The sequence below is a fragment of the Bombus vancouverensis genome, chromosome 3 (assembly GCF_051014615.1).
Source record: "Bombus vancouverensis nearcticus chromosome 3, iyBomVanc1_principal, whole genome shotgun sequence".
In the NCBI taxonomy this organism is placed as follows: domain Eukaryota; kingdom Metazoa; phylum Arthropoda; class Insecta; order Hymenoptera; family Apidae; genus Bombus; species Bombus vancouverensis.
The window spans coordinates 17,292,035-17,315,000 of record NC_134913.1 but is presented as its reverse complement, the minus strand read 5'-3'; the positions used below and the strand labels follow the sequence as shown (position 1 = coordinate 17,315,000).

General features: G+C 39.3%; 3 protein-coding genes across 7 annotated transcripts in view; 1 reads left to right on the top strand and 2 right to left on the bottom strand.

The window, feature by feature from the left end:
• Window positions 1-2,406: 2,406 nt before the first annotated feature.
• LOC117154048 (uncharacterized) lies at window positions 2,407-19,977 on the bottom strand. Of its 2 annotated transcripts, none has more exons than XM_076617303.1 (14): window positions 19,856-19,977; window positions 19,362-19,504; window positions 19,107-19,283; window positions 18,717-19,013; window positions 18,049-18,166; window positions 17,795-17,961; window positions 17,437-17,679; window positions 16,791-17,160; window positions 16,553-16,703; window positions 16,141-16,338; window positions 15,898-16,040; window positions 15,604-15,819; window positions 14,949-15,290; window positions 2,407-3,251 (listed from the first exon to the last, which is right to left on the bottom strand). In XM_076617303.1, exons 1-14 carry the CDS (start codon window positions 19,946-19,948, stop codon window positions 3,225-3,227), a joined length of 2,685 nt encoding a protein of 894 aa, XP_076473418.1. In that variant the 5' UTR covers window positions 19,949-19,977; the 3' UTR covers window positions 2,407-3,224. The 2 variants fall into 2 exon arrangements, with proteins under 2 accessions (XP_076473418.1, XP_076473417.1); XM_076617302.1 differs by lacking the exon at window positions 2,407-3,251 and adding an exon at window positions 13,124-13,301.
• Window positions 12,996-14,828, top strand: LOC117154050 (uncharacterized). Its single transcript, XM_033328687.2, has 3 exons — window positions 12,996-13,129; window positions 14,111-14,260; window positions 14,329-14,828. The coding sequence occupies exons 1-3, from the start codon at window positions 13,004-13,006 to the stop codon at window positions 14,407-14,409; spliced, it is 357 nt and encodes a 118-aa protein (XP_033184578.1). The 5' UTR covers window positions 12,996-13,003; the 3' UTR covers window positions 14,410-14,828.
• Window positions 19,978-20,135: 158 nt separating the features above from the next.
• The window catches only part of osp (myosin phosphatase Rho interacting protein outspread), a 213,106-nt gene continuing 210,275 nt past the window's right edge, over window positions 20,136-22,966 (bottom strand). For 2 of the 4 annotated variants that reach the window (XM_033328207.2, XM_076628023.1), the window contains one exon: window positions 20,136-22,760. In XM_033328207.2, the coding sequence (XP_033184098.1) occupies window positions 22,612-22,760 (149 nt within the window). In that variant the 3' untranslated portion in view covers window positions 20,136-22,611. The remainder of the gene's footprint in view (window positions 22,761-22,966) is intronic. The other 2 variants (XM_076628025.1, XM_076628024.1) reach the window with 1 other exon arrangement.

The window sequence follows — 22,966 nt, the reverse complement described above, 5'->3', positions numbered from 1 at the left end:
GGATATTATAATGCAAGACAAGAGATTAATGAGAATACTTTCGAGATACAATTCCACTTTCGAATGAGAATCTACAAAAACTCGAATCTACATGTGTGATACGTGAGACTACTGCCACAACCAGTTCTGCTATCCAGGTTAAAGCACCTACTGCCTACAGATCGGCCAGATTGACGACTTTAGCGATACCTGACCACCAGCGAAATTCCAAACCCGACCGGGCACATCGCGTTTAACACGAGGATTAAAAACCTGAGATCACTGGATGAAATTTTTTACTCCATAAAAGGGCAACACAAATCTTGCTATCTTCTTTCAAACTTTTGCCAATATCGAAGAATTACGTCGCTTAATTACGTAGAAAAATAGGAACGATTGAAAGAATCCTAACTTCGCTGGAAACCTTGAAGCGTGTTTCGAGCGAAGCGAAGTAACAAACTCACATCGATAAAGTATTGAAAATGATTTGAAGTCAATTAATTTGATTAATGAAAACAAGGATATAGAAATTCCAAGATATTTCAAGTATGAACAAATTTACATCGGAAAAGTGTTTCAAATGATTCGATGTCGGATAACTTGACTAATGAAAACGTCGCTTGAAACTTAAAACAATATCTCAAGTCGAGTAAATAAGACATCCGTACGGATTATTAGATATAGAAGAAATAGATATAGAAGATATAGAAGAATAATCCGTACGGATTATTAGATATAGAAGAAATTTCAGTCTACATAAATTCGAGTTATAACTCGACTAACTCAAACAAGACATAACTCGGCATCGAAACTCCTACGGTTCGCGATTGATATTTAAGCACCAGAGTCAATCATATATCACTTTCATCCACCGGTAGTTGTCCAAGAAAATACCATTCCCCGCAGAGAATAACAAAACGTGAGACGCGTCAGCACACGTGGGACGAATCGCAATTTCGCGAGCAGCTCGCGGCCGATTCCGTGGAATATCACTTTGGTGTGCGGCGAACACTGACGTGGGTCCCTCGTCGTTCCATAACTCAGCGAACGTCGGCCGATGATAAAGCGATATTGTGTTGTAAATTTATATGACGCTCGCCGACCGGCGGCCAATGCGTTTCGGTAATGAGATTCGCTAACTGAGGAAATGCGGCGAGGCTTCGATCCGCGAGACACGTTCTCCGCACCCTACGTCCGTACAACGTGGCCTTAAATTCGTGTTACGACTAAAACCAGACAGATCGTACGGCTTAAAATAAGAAGAAAACCAAGAATCACGAAATTAACTTGATTGCTTTATTTTCGACGAAATTAAACTTGATATTCCATCAAGTGTATCTACGTGAATTTGTCCAATTCCAACTAGATAAAAATATAGAATCGACAGGAAATCATTCAACATGGTAGAATAAATCGAAAATATAGAATAAAGGTTTTTATACGGTTGGAAAAAGTGCGCTACCATTGGTTTTGTTGAAATCGAACGTACAGGAAATTGGTTTATTGAACAGATCGTGCGGGTAAATTCGATTAGACAGATCGATGTATGTATTTCTGTTATCTTGGCGCATAATGCATGAACGTTGAGTGGGATTTATTAGATTGTGTGTTTTCTTTATGCGATGGTTCCTAGTTGAACAATAGGATTAGAAACAAGCTGTAGTTGTACGTATCGGTATGTGATTAATGGTTAGTATTTGGTTAGATGAATGGTTAGAGATATTGTAATTAATTTCACCGTTGAAGAGACTTATAGTATTACTGCTTGTAACCTGATCGACGGTTTGTTTATGCATTTGCCTGAGGCGCGTGTATAAAATCTAGAAATATATAAAACGTTTAGAGTATAAAATATAAGAAATACGTAGATATATTTATATATAAGGAAGTTTTATTTCGCGCGATAACAGCCACCCATTTACCAAATTTAATCATCCCTTCCGTCGCAAGAATCAAAAGCCATCCTTATAATCCGACATCCGTCAGACAAGCTGCGTCTACTCAAATACGCCTTTTCTTCTCTGCGAGTTTCCACGTTCCATGGAACTCAATTCGCCAGGTTGGGATTTATTCGCGCAAAATATTTGCTGGGAAATGAATAACTCACAGCCGGGGATGGATTTAAGCGAACGAAATGAGGCATCAGGGAACAAGGTTCTGCGAATCCGCGAGATATTCTCACCAGCTTGCGAAAAAACCCGGTGATTTAACACTTTTACCAAGCGTTGGACAAATTCCGACACGCGACGCTGTGAAATTGCGCCTGGTTCGCGACTGTAATTTATACGAAACGCCGTGCTTACGAGATCGTCGCATCGGAATAATAAACAAAGCGCAAAGTGTCCCATCATCGTTGCCAGTGGGACGAATCAAAATATTTAAGATATTTTTTTCGCCTGAGATTTAGAAAGTTGGTAGATTGGACGATTGGGAGTTACTTTTCACGACGATCGAAGGAGGAAATGATCGATTTCCGATTGGAAGACTGAGCTGAGTGTTTTGATTATTCCGATGAGAATCTAACACATTAATGGGAAATTGATTAAATTTAAAATTGGAAATTTTTGTGACAGCTGTGTGTTTTCGTGTGTTATTCGTCTATCACTCGTTTACGAAGAAAGTTACTGTAGAATTCCTTCGTGTTCTAAATTATTCCATTCGTATCTTTTACTACCAGATTATTAATAAATATTCGCATTTCCAATTTTTCTTAGATACTTCAAGATTCTTCGTCTAACACATACAACGCGTATAAATATTATTTACAGTTAGTAAAACCTACAAAGTATCAAAAAAGATGATTAAAGTGTATGTAACGAAAGAAGAGTAAAACGTGTAATTAAGTATCAGTTTGAAGAACAATTTACTAACATCCGTCGTTAGCAAGAAAATGAAATTTCTACGATCAGACAAAAGAAGCAAAACCTCGAAAATAGCCATACATTCTGGAATCCAGAGCAACGAAGCTCGATTAATCATAGACCGCGAGTTTCCTTGGATTCAACGTTGAACAATTAGATTCGGAACATCGAAAACGATGGTCCATCGGTGGCAAAGCGGTTCCTTTGGATTCCGGTCAGCAGAATTTCACCGACACTGTCCTACCTATATCGATTGCAGGAGGTCGATGGTGCGCAGGTCAGTTCACGTAAGTTCTGCTTTCCCTAATTGTACTTGTTGCACTTGGGGTCAGGTGCACACGAGCCAGGATTCGGCAGTGTGCCAAACGTTTGACAAACGGCACCCTAGCACGCCGCCCCCGTTCCCTGCATCTGAAACAGATATTTCATATCGTTTCCACAAGCACAGGGCTTATCCTTCGTTCTCGTCTATCCCCTACTTTCATTCATGATCGAAAATTTCTACGAAAATCGCAGGAAACTTGGCGAATACGTTTCTTTCTTTTCAACTTAAACATTTAATCAGCCGCAAATTTCAAACTTTTCATTCTCGAGATACTTTTAACCCATTAAGGATACAATTGCATCGACGCAATATAAATTCGTCTGAAACGATCCAAGACAATTTTCAAACAAATAATAATGCACCTGCCGAAAGATTAACGTGGAAATTAATGGCACTCGAGGTAATCGTTGGTGGAATTCCTGCTAGAAATAGTCGGCAATGTGAAACATAATTACAATTGCACGAAATTACAGCGCTCATCTCGCGTGTTACGTACCGTTTACAATTATCTAATCCTAACGTAATCATTCAATCGCCGCTTTTTACCTGATTTCTCTTCACCGATCAAATCTCATTCCCCCTTTCTTGTCCTTTTGAAGAAAATGAGAAAAGTATTCATTACGTACTGCGTCTTGCAACTATAAAACTATCCTAACATTTTCTATCTTTCTCTTTCTTTCAGCGAATACAATATGTCCTTTTTAAAGAAGAGAAACATATGTATCGTGTTCTTTCCCAGTGATCTTCGTATTTTAAGGAAATAATTTTGTGAAAAAAAAAAAAAAAGAGAAAGCGATTAGCATCGCCCGATTGGAGATCCGATTAATTGACATGTAATAAAGGATCGTGTAGCAATACAGCGATACGTCCCACGAAATACTCGAAACTCATACTACTGCTCGACGTAACACGACGTCGTTACGAGAGACGCCTTTGAGGCAGAAATACGTATCGTTATGAAGCATCAACCAGACGTGCGTTTAATTAAAGGCCGAGTTAATGATCGACTGAACAGAATTCACCACATGTCCCCATAAATTGCGATGGCTCGGTAAGTTGATGTAAGGGCTAGTTTGCATTTTGGTCATTAAACGTTATTATGACGAAGCCGACCGATTCGATTGCGTTAACGTCTGCTTTCATTATCGTTGGAACGCGGATATTTATCCAAAATTCATATTTTTATAGAGAAAGTTAATCTTCTTGGAGAATAAACTTTTTTTTAAGATCAGAAAGAAATTAATTCGCGCGTATGTGTACGATAAATTAGGAATAGTTGCTATGTCAAAGAGTTATATACAGGGTGGTTGGTGACTGGTGGTACAAGTGGAAAGGGGGTGATTCTACGCTAAAAAAGAAGTCGAAAATATGGAATAAAAATTTTTTTTTTTAATTTTTCCATCGAGACAACGATCTACAGTGAGATCCGTTATAACGTACCGCACGCGTACCGAGCGAAAATTCAAAGTCGATTTTCTCGAAAACAAAGCCTCAAACGAAAAATTTTTATTCCATATTTTCGACTTCTTTTTTCGCGTAGAATCGCCCCTTTTCCGCTTGTACCACCAGTTACCAACCACCCTGTATATATATATATGCGTGTGTATCTTTCAAGATATTGAACAATCTGTTCTCAAAAGAAAAGTCAGATTATTTTGTCCAAAAATCAAAGAACGAAAGGAATGTTACGACGAAGCGAATAAATCTATTACGAATGAAGAATGAAAACGATATTTTATATGCAGATCGGAGAGTGTCGATGGGATGGCGAGAGAATATTTCCTCCGTGAATCGCAGCTGGATCGAAAAACGACAATATGCAGAGCGATGCGATGATAAAACATTCCATTAAACTTGTCGATTTCGGCTGCGAGTATGGCGGTGGATCGAGCGAGTCAACTTTTCATCGATTAGTCTGTTAGCAATAAAATATGGTGGCGAAGATAAAATACATTAATAGAGATGGAAATAGAAATTTCATTTCGAGTGTCGAGTGTTCGCGACAAATTAATAGTGTGAGCAACTACGTTACAAGTTGCAACTCCCGTGGCGTCGACCTTTCGTTTCACAGGTTTCGCGTCTATAGAGAGTAAAACATCTCGCCCAAGTCAATGCGTACCATTCCGAGAACATTTCCAAGTTCCATTCAACGTGTTAGATGGTCTGTCACCGTGGAAGGTTACCATTGTAAACTATCGTATTGTAAGCTGTGCGTCGCCCAACTTCCGGTGTTTAAGGGAGACGTCACGATGAGACATCGCTAGTCAGTTTTTCCACATCGAGATGTCTACTTCTTCGAGAGATGTCTACTATTTTCCTATCTTTCTTTTTTAACGTGTCCCGCATAATTCTTTCGTATTTACTTCTTAAACCTGATATATTTCTCGCTTGTTTTAATCTGTTCGCGTTACTTGTTTTCCATTAATCTTCTATTAAATCTCCAACGTGTAGGAACCAAATTTGCTGAATAATAGATTTAAATTTCCTTGAGGCATTTTTAGTTATAAATATTCATAAAATTATGTTGTCCAAACATCTGAACTCTATTTTGACTAATTTCCATATTTGAAATATTCAATTTCTTGATAGAGTTAGGAACGTAATTTCGTCTACATGAAACATAAATCGTTCAGAAAGCAGAGAGCTGTTCAAAAATCTTTCTTATTATCCTTATATAATTTTGATATTGTTATCCTATTTTATTTGTACCTGTCTCGTACACACTAATATATCCACGAACCAGAAATCCTCAATTTTTATCTGGGCCTTGATCTCATAAATCTTATGTGAAACAGAACTATCCAGGGATCTCTACATCACCAGCAATCGTTTTATTTCTATCTTACCACGAAATTTCCACAAACGAGTCTTCACTTTTTATGTCAACTTTAGCCTCGTAGATTGTTCTTAAAATAAAACTGTTCGCGTATGTTTATGCCAGCGAGCACTATTTTATTCGCTATCTTGCTAGAAAATATGCTGCACGATATACGCAAACAGGTCTGCACATACTTTTTCTCTTCACCTCGCTTTCACAGATCGTACACATACAGTATCGATATCCTCGAACTTTTTTACTGTCCTTTTACCGTCCCAATACTACGTTTCGTTTACACCACACACGCTGCAAAATATCCAGAAAAAGCGGCAAATCCAGGAAACGTTCGGTCTTGAGGCAAATATTTTTCCATCCACGACAGCCTGCCAACCGAGATACACAACGAATCCCAATGTTTCCACAGTGTCCGTCATATTCCAGGAAAATCACAGAATCCAGTAGCGCAGCTGAATCCAAGCTATGGCAAACCTCCCCGAGGATTTGTTTGACGGCGTGTCAACGATTCCTATTATTGTCGATCCTTATTTGCTCTGTCAATAACGAGACAGCGAGGGGAGGTTTTGCAGCCGCGAGTCTGCAGCGTCGTGGCGGGACGAAGATCGTTGTTACTCCCTCGGCACAGGAGCAATGGTAAATCAACGAGGCTGCTACGTCGCGTTTCCTCGAGTCCGATACGTGAATTTCCTCTTTCGACCGCCAGACCCTGCGCTCTCTTGCTATTATTTTACTATTTATCAAGCCACGTCATGTTGTCATGATTTATATCGCCGGTATCGCCGACCGAGATCACTTTTTTCAATATGGGCTAAAGGAAACGCGAGCCGATGCGAGTATTTTTGCTGGCTCAGGAAAACCGAAGGTTTAAGAGGCCGAGGGGAAATGGAACGGTGCATCGATACTCTTCGGTGGAAATTAGAGTGTTTTAAATGTCGAAGTTAGGACGAAGGTTTGACGAATAGTTGATACGTAATTAACACAACGGGAAATTGAAAGGTACAGAAAAATACATAGAACGCAGTTTATAGGCAAAAACGTAAAGCATTCGAAGCATCAATAACGAATAAAAGGTTTAACAACGTTTAACAATTATTTCCTTGGCAATTTTTTCAGTGACGTTGTATTCGTATATATTTTATAAAAAAACACAAAAAGTTCCGCTCAATTCAATAATTCGACTGGCACAGTTTTGTAGTGGCGTAATAACCGCAATTTACTGCAAAATTAGCAGGAAAAAGTGGAATCGACCACGCGAAGAGGAGACTATCGTGTTCGCCAATCGTAAAAAGGAGGATGATCGCTCTCGGTGAACATCGAAAGACATACAAGACGCTGTTTGGGGACCTTGAATTTATATTACGGCCTCTAAAAATGCTGAACAATGACTCTCGATGCGCGAGCACGATAAAAACCTGTATTCCCATGCCACTGGATTACGATAAATATTTTAATATTCGCGAAAAAGCATCGACCTTTTGCCGAGCAATCAGGAAATAGTAGCGCGAACGAAAAGTAGTGAATAATTCATATCGATGCTATCACTATCTACGTCCACGATCAAACAGTAATAACTTTAACGTTAAATCGACTGCTAGCTGCGTGACGCATGAACATATACGATCCCAGTGATGTAATTTGCAATTTGCAATTGCGATGGCGACCCATTTAACTTCTTTTTCACCTCTTCTGTTCCAGAATTTACCCCAACGTTTCGTTATTTGGCAAAAACTCGTAATAAAAATTCTACCAACCTTTTCAATAACCCAAATTATTTCTAATTTGAGAACTAAGTCCCAAACGACATTTCTATTGGGTTGGCGACTAAGTGATTGCGGGTTTTGCGGAGTCATTAGGTGGTATTGACAAAATCCGCGATCGCTTAGTTTCCAATCCAATATATACGAAAATGTATCCAACCTTTCTTCACTGTTTTCGCGTCTAAAATCGCGCATTATAAATATCATCATTGTTTTCGTCCTCGAACGTGTAAAGGAAAGGGGATAGTGAAACGCGACTGAGAGGGCTGTTGCATAGAAACAAAGGCAGCCAAAAATCTAACGAGTCGTTGAAATAACCGGGAATCCTCTCCCCAGAGCTCGAACAATTCCCTTAATGGTTACAATTAGATCAAGTAGCTCGGCATTCGCCGCTTAATTGTCCTCTAATTGAATCAACATCCACCTCTGTTTTCCATCTACGGCGAGAAGTGGATTAACGTTAAATAATACATCGATGGAACGCACGAATCGATCGATTTCCGATTAAACGATCGCCGAATTAATTGTTAGAATCGAATCATCGTTTTAAAATTTCATGTGTAGTTCGGTGTTTTGACGAACTTTAAAATTTCGTTTGCGATATGTGCGATTCGGTATTTTGATGAATTGCTTAATTTCGTTTGTAATGTATGTAGTTTGATAATTTTTTTTTTCTTTCCTTTGGAGGGTGAACTTCGAGTGGTCGACCAATCGAAGGGTAACGAATGAAATAACACGCGAAAATTTTGTAAATCTAACGTTGCTGAAAAATGTAAAAATGCGATATATTAATGCAACTTTTACTGTCGATAGATTCAACAATAGAAAATGGAAGTCTGCAGAGATGAAAGAATTTTATAAATCCGTAATGGCGAGCGGTCAGATGTAATAAAAAATGTGATGGTTTGCAAATTAAGTGAGCAAATTCTTGAAACTCTCTTCCATAATTCCAGTGACGGGGGAATAAAATACAATAGCGTAAATTAACTAAAATAAATTGCGGATGAATCATCGTCATAACACATCGTTGACTCTTAATGGGTTAATTCTTTTGGTAAAAGTGTTGGTGGGCAAGTTGATGGTGAATAATTTTTTTTCTCCAATCCGCAACGCATCGGTAATTACAATGATTTGGTCGAATCGATGCGGAAATTATTTCACGGACGAACGAGGAAACGTCAGGCATAGTTGTCACACCAAGCGGAATGCGTACTGCCGGAATGTGTGTGTGTGTGTGTGTGTGTGTTTCGACATTGCCAATTTTAAACATCAAGAGCAAAATTACGCAATTCGTTAGCAGTAAATTCACCGTTATCGTTAAACCTTCGGCTTTGAGCGGTTAACTCTTTGTCGACACTGTAAACGCAATAACAAACGCGGCTGGTTTCGCTGTTTATTCGCGTATATCACTGTGGAGTAGGAAAAACGTTGAAAACGTATTCGGGATTCAATTTTAAGGGATAGGTTACGAAAAACACGATGCTTTGAAGTGAAACTAAATATATCCGTTTTAATCCGTGAGAAAATACAGTGCTATATCAAAGCTTCGAAATTTTTGCCAGACAGTCGAAACATATTTTGTCCCGTGTGTTATATTTTTCACCAATCGAAATATATCGCGTGCTATGTATGTAAGAAATCTTCTATCACGAGATACGAAGAAATATATTACTCTATCGAAGACATTCTGTAGGATGTCTGGCAACGGTTGTCGGAATATTCACGAGGTGGTTCCACGAGTTAAAAGAAGATGAAAATCCTGAATAGAAACATGCATTTGAGATATCGTTCTTTACTTGTTAATATCTATGAATCGACCAAACTATCTTTGGCATCTGGAAAATTATTTAATATTATAAATACGATACAACATACAGATATAAATATTAAATATAAAGCTCCTCTGATGTTATATGCAAAACGAACAGAATACGTCGAATATCCGAATCTCATTTGCATTCAGTGGAACAAGAAAAAAAGAAATATACCTCTCTTGATAACTCTTGACCAGATCCATGGCCAGGTAGCGCAATACTACTGTGCACAAAATTCAAGCTCTAAGAAATCACGGCATTCGATATTTCCAACATGCCATAGCACAACCACAATAACTCGTATCTTTTATGAATTACACCACACAGAACCACGTTATCAGGCTGTGATATATTAACGCCACCTTACAAATCATTTAAACTCCCTACTCGAGTCACGAAGAAGAAATTGTACGTACTATAAAGAAACAGATTCTACGATTCGAAACCACAGAGAAATTCCCATTGAAGTATAGGTCGGTGATGCTCGGCCGCGACTCAGCCGTCGATAAATCAACGGAATTTCGCGAGCAGAACCACGATTTAATCGGAAACGTTGCGTACATACATCGTACATCATGCATCATCGGTTTGCCGTTACGCGTTTGAACGAGGGAGGAACGAACATGTAATTAAAAAGCCGCCGAGATTTCGGTTTTTTTCAACCGGCGTTTCCGCAATCCAAACGATCCTTCTCTCGCTCTATTTCTCTCTGGACATGGAAAACGTTTGCGCTTTTCACGAACGGAACGCGTGCGATTCGCCTGATCCTCGGATCACTGCTGTTTAATTAGCTGGAACGTCTGGCTGCGCGTACGAACGCGGATGAAAATTTTAATTCGAAATGGAGAGTTGCACGCTTGAAATTCACCTCCTTCCCCTTACGCGGTTCGTTTCATTAATCGTCCAGTTTTTACGGTGGATTTGTAAATTACTATCGGTCAACGTAGAAGGAAAATTTAATTCTACTCGGCGAGTTTTGTTAGATCGGCAATGAACGTTTAATGGGACGCGGTTTCTCGTGCATTTCTGGATTTTGAGTATTGAAACCGGAATCGGGTTTCGATGTTTAATTTCATTCCGCGGAGGGGCCATTTTTCGTCCCTCCTGAGGGAGAACTCGTGCTACAGTGATTAATGGCAGTCCTCGAGTAATTAATTCTAATTTAACAGATTGTGTAACAGGTTGTTTGCAAGGGGTATAAATTAATCGAGAAATGCCATTTAAGTCGACGGCTATGTGAGATGGCTGGAGGCTTTCAAGAGTAACCTATTACCTCACCCTCTGCCTTTAATACCCGAGTTCATTGACCTATATTTCCGTAGATCTCATTATAGAGAAATTTTAAAACTAATAGGAAGTTTAGTTCGCGTGTAATACAAAAGAGAAAATGCTAAATTCCAAGCCCTCCAACGCCTAAGCTGTTCGACCATGCGAAATATCAAAATTAACACGTGTAAGGTAACGTCTAAAGTAAATAATTAAGAAGATGATTGATCGTTACCAAGTAACTTAAACAGAAAAAACAGTCAGTTGTTTCCGGAATTTCCTACGGAGTAGACGTATCGAAACGAGTATCTCAATAATAATTCAGATTGTATATAATTGTACATATATAATTGTAAATAAAAGATGTGAGTTTACCCGAAGTTTGGCCTTGTATTTAACAAATATCTCCTACTATTAAAATTTCCGTAAGTAATACTAATTACCACCAAAAAGAGAATGATATTCCTTAAAATCGACTGAAATGTGAAAAAGATAAAATATCATAATCCCTCAAAAGAGAAAAGAGGACAGTAGAATAACGAAGGCATTTGAAATTCCATCGTGACCAAAATTAGGAAGACGAGGGCGTAATATAAGCGGCGAGGAGCGATTCCTCGGGCACGGGCGAAATTCCTCGAACTGACGGAAAATTATTGGGAAAATCTATCGACTGGTGGGCGCAGCGAGGCGAGCCAAACTGCCGCTAATCACCGGCGAAATCTCGATTTAATGGTCGACGGGGAGTTTGGCCGGTACACGTGGAGCTGGTGGTGCGCAACGCCTAGCCGAACAAAAACCGTCGTCTGGTTCGCTCGCATGCGTCGCGACGATAAATGCCATCGCGCCTCGCTGCATACACACTCCGTTACGTTTTATGCAAAATAGCCGAGCCGCGACGCCGGCCTACGGATTTATCGACGAATTCGCGCGTGCATTTCCTCCGTGTAGACACTTTCGTGATCTTCGCTTCATCGTGCCTCTTGATTCGAGAGCAGCTTCTTTCGGAGAAGTATGCACGACAGTACTCGTTATTTCGAGAGAGTCGAGCGGAATTTTTCGCTTTATCTATGAGAGGATCTGTTCGAATCTCTTTTCGATGACGAGATTGTAATTAATTCTGTTCTTCGGCTGTGGAGTATAATTTTTTGCTTCTACGAAGTATTACGTTTCGACTCGCATCGTTCGATCGCAGATGATCGTAGGAGTTTTGATAAGGTTGGTTAACTTTGGTGTATTTAATTTCAATTGTTTCTTTTTATCCCATATTTCATAGGATAAATTGCTAATGGTCTTGATACGCGTAGAAGGAAGTGAATTTTAAAATTACATTCCTGAACCCCCCTTTTGATTGTACATCGTGTACGACTCAATGACACGAATAGAAGAACGTTTGCTCTAATGCCTTTATGAAGAAAACATACAACGCACTTAATCGAAGATGAATACGTTTATAGCTGACAGGGTTGATAACTTGTTGAAGGACACTATGCATATATGGAACGTGAACCTTGAGCGTGGAAGGAGCAAGTGTCGATAACGTAAGAGATAGTAATTACGATAGAAGAAAGTCTAATTTAAAAAAGCATTTAATTCTCTTCGATAAATGCAACTATCCAGCCGATACACTTACTCTAAAAGCCACCACGGACCTACACCTCTTCGTATAAAAAGAACCCTTCTATCGTGCCATTCTCGCGTATTCTACCACCTATCGTGTTTCGTGCTCTCATATTTCGAAACCAATATCTATATTCCAGTCTTTCGATAATGCCTGATCGACAACTTATAAACCCTCTCGATCTACAACAAAAAACAAATGGAAAGAGCTAGCTAATAAAAGTTTAAAAAAAAGTTACCATCAGATTCAACGAACCTGTCGGTCATCCCTAGCCCGCAAATGAAATCGAAAGAAGAGTTGGACGTTGGCACCGGATGAAAGGCCGACGCCAAAGGCCTGGACCATCCCCTCTGTGGCTGGGTTCTTAAAAAGTCAATTTCACAGGGCCGAACGGCCAAAGGGGATCGACAGGTTGATCGCACGAATCCTCCCTTGTCCGTCCCGTGGCGTAGTTTTTACGGGCGTGGAGGGAAAACGAGAGCCGAGCGTTGAAAAGCAACGTAAGCGAGCGCCACCGCTTCATATTGATCGTAGCCGGCTGCTCAACATGGCGCCGGGGGTGGCGTTCGCGATCGGCCTGATCCTCATCGTCGGACAGCTGAAGGAAGGGCCGAGCACTCTCGCGAAGACCTTCACCTTCCCAGAATATCCGTACAAGGAGACTACCAAGAATGTAAGTCGTCCTAAACGTTCGTCGAGAATCCGCTCGTGGTACGCGTTTCCAACGCTAGTACAGGTTATGGTCGAGCGAGGTCTTGTTTTGGGGGTGGCGCTTTTTACCATACCGGCCTTACCTGGCACTAGATTCCACGTCGAAATACCAGAAAGAATCCGCGGTGATCGAACTAAAAAAAGAAAAAAAAATAAAAATATCAGAAAGTACCTCGTGCCGTTAAGCATGTTTTCGATATTCGAAGAAGTTCGAAAAAAAAGTTGAGTTCGTCCTTTTTATTTTTTCTTTCTTCTGGATCGATGTTGCGGATGTTGAATTGTTCGATTCGATATGAATGGGACAGTTGTATAGGATTTTACGAGTTGGAATTTTTAAGAGATCTCTGTGATATCCCGTCAGTGATGCGCGATACTCGAGAAGGGTTACTTCGCGTCGATCCAACATTCCCATGGGGGACGTAACGAAAGGACGGGTGATCTCGCGAGTTTGCTATGGGGATAAAATCGATTTGGCATTAACCCGAAGACAGTCAAGATGCTCCGGGGCGTACTTCGGTGTCGTCGCTCGGCGGTACGGACTCGTATCCAGTGGTGTCTTGAGAAATTGATGTAAATCGCGTATGTTCTGCATGAGGGATTATACTTAACACAAATGTGATTCTTTTGTTGTTGATTATTTTATAACGTAAATATAAATGATAGGAGTTTGGTATCGGCGAATAATGTTCAGTGAAAGGGAACTATCTTCAAAGAAAATTAAACGCGCCGGCGGCACCAATAATAGAACTCATACGAGCACTAATTGAGGTTAATCTTTCAACACGCATGAACCAATTGTTACGCTCAATTTTATCCCGTTATTGTGCGCGAGAGTCGGCTGTATTTTCCACCACATGCCACGAGACTCTGTATCAATCGAATTCTCTATTGAAGCACATTTTAATTCAATTCCAATGTCTTTCTAATACAACACTGGTCGCAGGAACTTCTCTTCAGGCAATTCGAGCAGACTTGCGAGGAGAGCGGCGCTTGCAAGATGCTACAGCCAGAAAGGAGCGGCATCGCCAAAACTAAATGCATTCGCGAATGCGTGTCACCGTCCTGTTACAAAGAAATCTACTTGTTCGATCAGGTACTTCCATCGACTGGACTCTTTCAATTTTTCACTGTGCAAAGCAATGTCCGTATGTCTGATTGCAGCTAGAAGAAGGCGAGATCGACGTGAGATTAAACTCTTTCAAGGGTTGCTTCATGCAGCGCAACGGACGACCGCGAAAATAACAAAAAGCTCGCAAGCGAATAAAAGATGCTGAAAGAAGAGGGCTGAGGGCGGCCTGAGCGACCTGCTAATGGCGGCGAATACAAATTCTGAGCGACAGACGCACCGCACGAACCGCGTCCGACCAGTTGAAAAAAATAAAACAGAAAGAAATCACAAAAAAATGACAATTTTGAAAATATATTATATCCGGCCGGGGCATTTAGAGCGATGAGAGCAATCAAGCTATTTAGTGAACATACAACAATAACAGACAGAATAATACTATATTTCAGGATCACGCTGAAGCGCACGCGTTAAAACACGCGGACGAATTAAATTCGTCCTCGATTGATCTTTTTCTACTTTTTGTACGCACGTATTAACACGTTACAATGTTATCGAGCAATATTGCACGGATCGAATAAACTGTTAAAGCAAAGCCTCCTCGTTGTTCGTGTCATAAGATCGCCCTATCTAATCCTTATATTGCGACAACTAGAAACAACACGTTGCTTTTATAGATCAACGAAGAAAATATCCTGGTTGTTAAAACACTCACCGCGTAGAGAAGATTATAGAACGCGGCGTCGTTTCTTGAATCGTTTGCAGTGTTAACGTAGCTCTTGATCCGATCCAAAGTCTCCTCAAACGGTGTCTTGCAAAGAGATCTCGCGTTCCATGGTCCTTCATCGGTGCAATATCTTCTGCGATAGCGGAGCCAGGTTGAAACGAAATCCAGAAAATGGTAGGTTACGCCACGTGTCTGCAGGATGCTAGATACGATATCATAGTTGCTCATCAACGTGCAGATATGGTACATCGGCAGTTTCGTGTGCTTATGGCAAAATTTCAGGACGCCTTGGAGGCACTGGTACACAATGTCTCTTTGTGTTGGGTCACTCTGCGAAAGGAAGAAATAATGAAAACCGTTAAAAGTAACGTATAAGTAATATAAGAAATTCTAACTGTTATAACAAGATCAATATTTCAGCGGAAATTTGTTAAATTGTACGCTTCAAAATTACTTTATTATTCTTTAGATCGTAGATTTTCGAGTGAATTATCGAATCGAAGATCTCTAGAAAATTTTAAATCATAGATTTCCTTTAAACCAGAGCATTCTACATTTCAATATCGAAATGAATTCCAGTTAAATATACAATTGCTTAAAAATCAACGAGGCGTCAACGTTCGATAAAAATATCAGCACTAACTCTTTCGTGAACGATATGAAGGGTCTCGTAAAGATTGATCACACCCTCGGTCCGATCGGCGGGGATCTCGTCCAGCCTGACAGGCGATCCGTCAATATTTTGAGTTAAAAGTTCCAGCGCGAGTTGCATTCCATTGATCGACGAGTGCACGGCCCTCCTCGTATTTAACAGCAAATCGGCTAAGCTCTGCACGTCAATCGTCACCGGCTTATCACGCTGGAAAACACGTCGTTCGACATATGGCTGACGGTCGACAACGCGAATCTATTATTTACGGACGTAGTATTCTCGCACCTGTATCGACGATTTCTCCTGACAGTGTACGATAAACGCGAGAAGCTTCAAGCACACGGCGGACAATTCTGGCGTTTCTAAAGAGAAACCTTGAACGAGCAACTCCTCCAAAAAGCTCGGAGTCGTGCAATACTTCTCGAGAACTGTTGGGAAATGAAGAAGAAGGTAGAAGCCTGGCATTGTTTCTTTATACTTCAGTTTCTCTTGGTACTTATCGAGCTAGACACTCATTGAAATATGTACTCGTGTATGGCTTAATCGTCGCGGACGTGACCAGCAACGCGTACGACTGCAATATTGCTAGTGTCCTTAGCTTCAAGTCCGCTTCCCGGCGTAGAATAATCGGTATGAGACTCTCTGCGCATCGAATCCTGATGATCCATGATAATGAGTCCGGGATGGATACGTTGCTTAATTCTAACACGGCTTTCACTTGCTCGTCTATCAGGGATCTTTTATTTTAGCATTTTCCAGATTTTTTTTATGTGACTGGTAACAGTGTGATCTATACTTTCAAGCTTTCGCAATATAATCACGATGGTCGAGTGTCGTTACGATGTTAATGCAATTATGTAATACGATACGTTCATAAGAAAATTCTATCAATGTTCGAATACCTTCGTGAGCTATCGCATGTTGCATATAAGAAAAATACCTTTAGATGGTTGATAAGTAGAAAGAAGATTAGGCAACATGTGCCAAGCTATCTCTGCAATTTCCTTGGCATTATCCAGGCGTACCATCTCTCTAATTCCTTTCATCGCTAAGTTGATTATCTTATCCGAATATCCAGTTTGTATGACAAGCTATTTCCCAAATGACATTGCATCACATTATAATGCACCATTCTTACGATTTCAATAGACCATTGAAGCGAACGTATGATTGATTACCATTAGATAGTGTTGCACAACTTTCCCGCAATCTATGGTCAGCAACGGTTTGATGTCTCCATCAGACTCGACCAACCACAAGTCCATCGCTCTGTTTCGAAGATCCTTTGGGAATTCAGGACAATTCAAGCAATAATTTAGCAGATCTATGTGATGAGTGTAACAGTCGTTCAGGTTGGAATATTGCAACGCAGTTGCCAATCGTTTCGCGGCTCTGTCGTAATCCTGTTCCGAGCACGGTGATGGATGCGATACGGACGCGACAGCAAACAGAAACCATAAAACTTTTAAAATTTGCGCCGGTGTCTGCTCGGATTTAGGGAGATTGACAGTCCTCGCGATCAGCAATTTCAAGCATATCATATAGGTCCTACAATATTTCTATTCAAAATATTGCCACGGTATACAAAAGAAGAAATATCAACATTAATTGATCCTTAAACGCTATCGTAGGTGAAATTTTACCCCATATGAATTTTGTTTTAACATTCTCGCCCCGTTGTAATATCGTCGCAGTGTTATCTGCAACCACTGTGAACAATAGGTTTTTTCTCTCTTCATTTAATATCGAATAACAGTATGACGTGAAATTTCACTTATAATTTCTTTTGACGACAGTTTTTAAGGGTTAACTTTGATTTCGTACTCCCTGGTTCCGTGAAAGTGATAGTAAACCAACGTCATTAATGCAATTGCTCTGTTTCCTCGATCATGAGCCATGATATTCTCCCATTGTTCAGTATCTTTTGGTAGATCCACCAGTCCTCGGTGTATTAGATATTCGAAGCTTATTTCTCGATTGATAGGTTGGTAGATCGGCATGGATTTATCAGCTAAATTTGCTACGATCCGCGATAACAGCAAGCAAATGCTACGTCGTAAAATTTCTCTAAAATATCAGTGATGGAAAATCTGACGTTAAGCAAAGTGAATGTTGGAAGATATGGCAGTCGCGATATGACATCATATCAACGAATAAATCCTAGACCATTCACGAAACTTACGGAAGTCTGGTAGTTAACAGCAAGAAGTACTTGAGATATCCGTTGGCGGTCAAGTGGTTTGACAAGTTGTCGCGGCCGCAGCTACTACTCAGCTTGTAAAGGTTGTTCAGACAAGTCACGAGGTTCCTATGGAATTTGACCCTGTCCGTTTCGTTTGACTCCGCGGTCTACAGGACGGAATGAAAGGACCCTTGATGCTCGCATAATTAAATATACGTCGCATCGACGACGTCTATCGAAATGATTGAACTTACCTTAACGTAAGGTACCAACGTGTTCATTATCATGATGCGAATCGTCTTCAGCATCGTTGCTCTAAGTTTCGAAACTTTATTGAACGATCCTTGACTATCGTCTTCCGCGACGCATAATCTGAGGGAAACGAGTTTTTTGTATTTCCATTTTATGATCCTGCATACTGGGTCTCTCGTTTCGTTTAAATCATTTCATGAGTACATATTTAGATAACGAATCGACGTTTCACGTTTGGGGAATTCCATGTGTAATAAACGTTCGACTCTTTTGAATGATACAAGAATTTACAAGTTGTAATTGATATCGACCAGGTCATAATTAATTTCAAATTTTCGATTATAGAATTTTATGCCTTAAAACATTAATTTCAGTAACAATGATATCCAAGTAATTTAAGTACTTGTACAGCGAATTATTATTCCATGGTTGGGAAACTGAACATCTAATGAATATTCGAGAATTGTGAATAACGCACAGCAATTCACAAATTTTTACTACACTAGGATGAAACATGGTACAATCATGATTAAATTGAAACTTTCAATTTTGCTTTGTTCCTTGTGGTTAGAATCTTTCGTCCAGCAAAAGAAGTAGAATTAATATTAGCAAGCTCACATACTCTCTCAACTTATGAAGTTTTAACTATATAAAAAATATATAGCCTCACCGTGTGACAGAGGCGCAAACAGCACACAATGCATCCGCAGCAAACGAAATCGAGACGTCGTCGTCGCTATACTCGACGATCTCTTTCATTAAATTGAGAGCTTTGTGGCACAGTTCATATACCCCATCATCCCATTCGTCTTCAGCGTTAATGTTTTCAAGAACAAGATTCAATAGCGTAACAGATGAGAACTTTATCTTTTGATTCCAAGAATCTTCCAAGATCAAAGATTTCAAGAGCATCAGTACTTGCCGTGGTACACAAACAATGTCGAAATTCACGTGAAATTCTACCGCTCTAAAAATCATTACGTTTGTACATAATATTTTGTTTCATAAAATTATTTCAAATTTGGTTAATTTAATTACAAATTTTGGACGAAACGTTTACCTGTGAAGTATATCGTAAATGATTGAAATAAGCTTCTCTAATAGTTCGGTTTCTTTGCAACGAGACTTTGCGACGCAAACTGTAACTTTCAAGATGGAGTCCATGGCGTCTGTGGCTACGTGACTTTCGTAAAACTTTCGATATACGATTACCAAGTCCAGAAAATTGAGAATACATCTATCAACGAGAATTATGGGAAGGTTCTAACAAGAATTATTAATTCTATTTGCGTATAACGTATTGTGTGATACATACGGAAGTAGACGATCACTGGAAGTTTGTAGAAGTTCGAATATAGTTGAGAGTATGTCGAACTTGATCAACTTTGAAAGAGCCGCTTCTGTGTTCGCAGCGCCACCACTTTTGAATAAGTTGGATATTCGCTCGATACATGTGATCTACGAAAATTGTTCATTTTTTCTATTTCAATTTATGTTTATACTAATGGTATTTGGTAATAATTATAACATATTGTAGGTTCTGATTACGGCTTTTAGAAATAAAGATAGCAAAATCTTTTTTTCTAATAAAATTCTAACCACATTCTTTTTCCACTTCATTATGCTTAACCAAATATATTTAAAATTTCTACACTAAGATATATTCTAATTGAAAAATAAACATTTCTAAGATATCCGAAGATCTCAGTAATGTATAATTTTCAAATAATGAGAGTTCAAAGCATACTCGTATGATGTTACAAGCGGAGATCATACACGAACTTTGAATGTTTTTCTCACGATACATACCTGAGAATATTCATCGTGCAGCATTAACCTCTCTTTCGTGTTCACGAGCAAAATATCGATATTCTCAATGTTTAACTGGAATAGAGGTTCCATTTTTCACAAATAACTGAACTTTCATACGTACGAACACGCAACGTACCGACTAACTACGCGTTTCTTTCAAACTGGAAGTCTTTTCAAGTACCTGCGCATGCGCATAGAATCTGCGCGCTAATACAAACAATTTAAATTTCGAATATTCGAAGCACTTTCTAATATATACATAAAAGAAACAGATTCATTAAACGGATATTCACGTCAATGGTTACTATATTTTATTTCAAACGTTATTATAAATTATAATACAAATACAATAAGTATAATCGTAATATATTATAAATGTTAAACAATCCTGAGTAATTACTCTACATAAGAGATAATGAATCGTATTGTTATCGATAATCCTTTTCTTTATATTGTTGTAAATCGCTTCTGTCGACATCAATTAAGATGTAGTACGACATCTTCACTAGAACGCGTCAATATATAATATAGAATACAATAATAATAACATATAATATAAACAATCCATTTTCATATGGAAGGGGTTAATTCTAGGCTATTTATACTTTCTTGCTTCTTAAATTGAAAACGTCATAAACTATACAGTATTAACATCAAAAAATGATAATATCGCGAACCGACAAAAACATTTACACAATGAAAATATGTGGTAATACACAGTGCAATGTGACAACGCCGTATTATATTCAATTATGTGCAGAATCTATACATAACAAGAGCATAAACAAACCATCAAATTCGCACGCGACCGGATCAGCGACAAGTCATAGTTTTGCGCGTTTCCTCGTAAAACGATCGCGTAAAATTGGATAGAAACGATCCAAAAAGAAATAAATGCCAATATCCATGGTCAAAAAAAGGATGACTCATATAGGACGTAACGCACACTCCTCTAAAACGAAGATTCTATCCAAGAAAATTTTGCCTTCAACTGGAAAGGAAAACGCGCACTCTTCTAAAACGAAGATTCTATCCAAGATAATTTTGACACATTGAGAGGAAAACGCGCGTCCTTCCGCGAAGCAAGCGTACAAATATTTTCAACTACGAAGAATTAACGAGAAACAGTGCAAAATAGAAAAAGAAAGTAAGTAGAGAAAAAAAGGAAAGAAACGATAGAAATAGAGAATAAATCTTACGCCCCTTGTCTTCTCTTGCCGCGACAAAATATCATCGTTATTTTTTCGCTTTAACACACTAACTCATCTTTACAAAACAAAATAATAATAATAATAATAATAGTCACGAACGACTTGTCAACAAATGAAAAAAAGAAATAATTGAAGCCTCCCTAGAAGACGAACTTTGAGCCGATCTTCGATTAAAATTAGCCCCCTCGTAAAGTCACAAGATGGCGAACAACAAATCTTACGATTGTACAAAATCATTTCATCGTTTCTTTTTCTTTTTTATTAAAACGCAAACGCAACGGTCTTCATGAATTATTTGTCAGTACACTTTCACACCGATACATTTATGTGTTACATTGCGTTAACTACCACGACACTTGTATAAATGATTCACAGTACGGTAGATTGTTAATTATTCGGACTTTCGATCTCACTGATTCGGATATGTCTAAAGATTCCTATATTCGAATCTCTAAAGTGAATCACATCTTGCCAATTTAATTACTGGTAATTCGTTCGAATAATCGACATTCTACTGTACTTTCATTGCATCTGCCGCTTTCTTTGCCGTTTCTCGTCATTTAAAGAATATTCCATGAAAATATTTTGCCTCTTTTAGATAGTTACTTTACCATAATCTCAGTGAAGATTCAATTTCTTGATATATTCAAGCGCTACTCGTTGTAATTCGAATTTGAACTCGAAGAAGCTAAGAAAAAGCCAAAGAGACATTCGAACAAAACGGGTTCAGACACCGATCAATAATCGCATGACTTCCTTTTACGCAATCACGAATAAAGTGACGAGAAATGGCAGACAGCTGAAATAATGCCCCAGAAACGCACGTCGCTCGCGAAAGTCGATCGAAACGACTACTACTCGGTCCTACGGGAAAAAATTCACGTATCGAAAGTTTAAATGCGTATCAAAGGACCAGCCTCATCGAGTGGTGGCCTGGTAAATGGTACCCGGTAAAAATTCTATCGATATAAATCGGAAGAAAGACAGTCCCTTCGAAAACGACCTATCGTTCGCGATAGGCGTCCAACCGTAAAGCAGAACTCGCGAGCCTCGCGCGGGACCCGAGCCTCGTTTCGGCTATTGAATCATGTTTACTTGATAAACATGCTCAATATCGTTACGTTACGACGAGCATGATCCCGGGCGACCGTATTAATTGACACGAACATTGCTCCATTTTATCATCGAAGCTCTATTTGCTATGGCAGTGACGAAATGCTTGCAAATTGTCATCGAAAAAAAAAAAAAAAAAGAAATAACATAAACAGTTATTTCAACACTAAAAAAAGAAGGAAATGCTAAAAAATGCCGTATGTTCAATATGTGACAATGCAAGTCGAAACCCATGGGTCTTCCTTGAGGAAGATTTTGAACGAGCAACTATTATAGTTTAGCACCAGTTGAAAACGATTCGTACGAATTAATTTGTGTGTGTGTTTTTTTTTTTACATGGAGTTACTGCCCATGATACGTTCGACGATGCGCGTAATCTTGAAATTTCAGCAGACCAATAGGATAAGTGATACATTCTTAATTAGCAATTCAGAGCTCGAAACGTTTCTTCCTCTCGGCGACCATGCCCACCGCTGGTAGTGGAGGGTGGAGCGTATGATGATAACTCGGCGTGGGCGTTGGAGGCAGGCTACGACAACTTCTGCTGGACCACCTCACGGCTGGAGACCTCATCAGCTCTGCAAACAGAATTCTATCTTATTCATTGTCCAGTTGACTGATTCCTTTTCACCCGTGCTACCCAGAACACTAAATGCGCGTGGAGATAGAAATCAAAGTACGAAGGCAAACTTAGATAAAAAGAGCAGTGTATATACATACGATCGGATCAGGTTCGTGAATGTGCATCAGCAATGTATAGCCCACAATGTACAAGTAATAACGA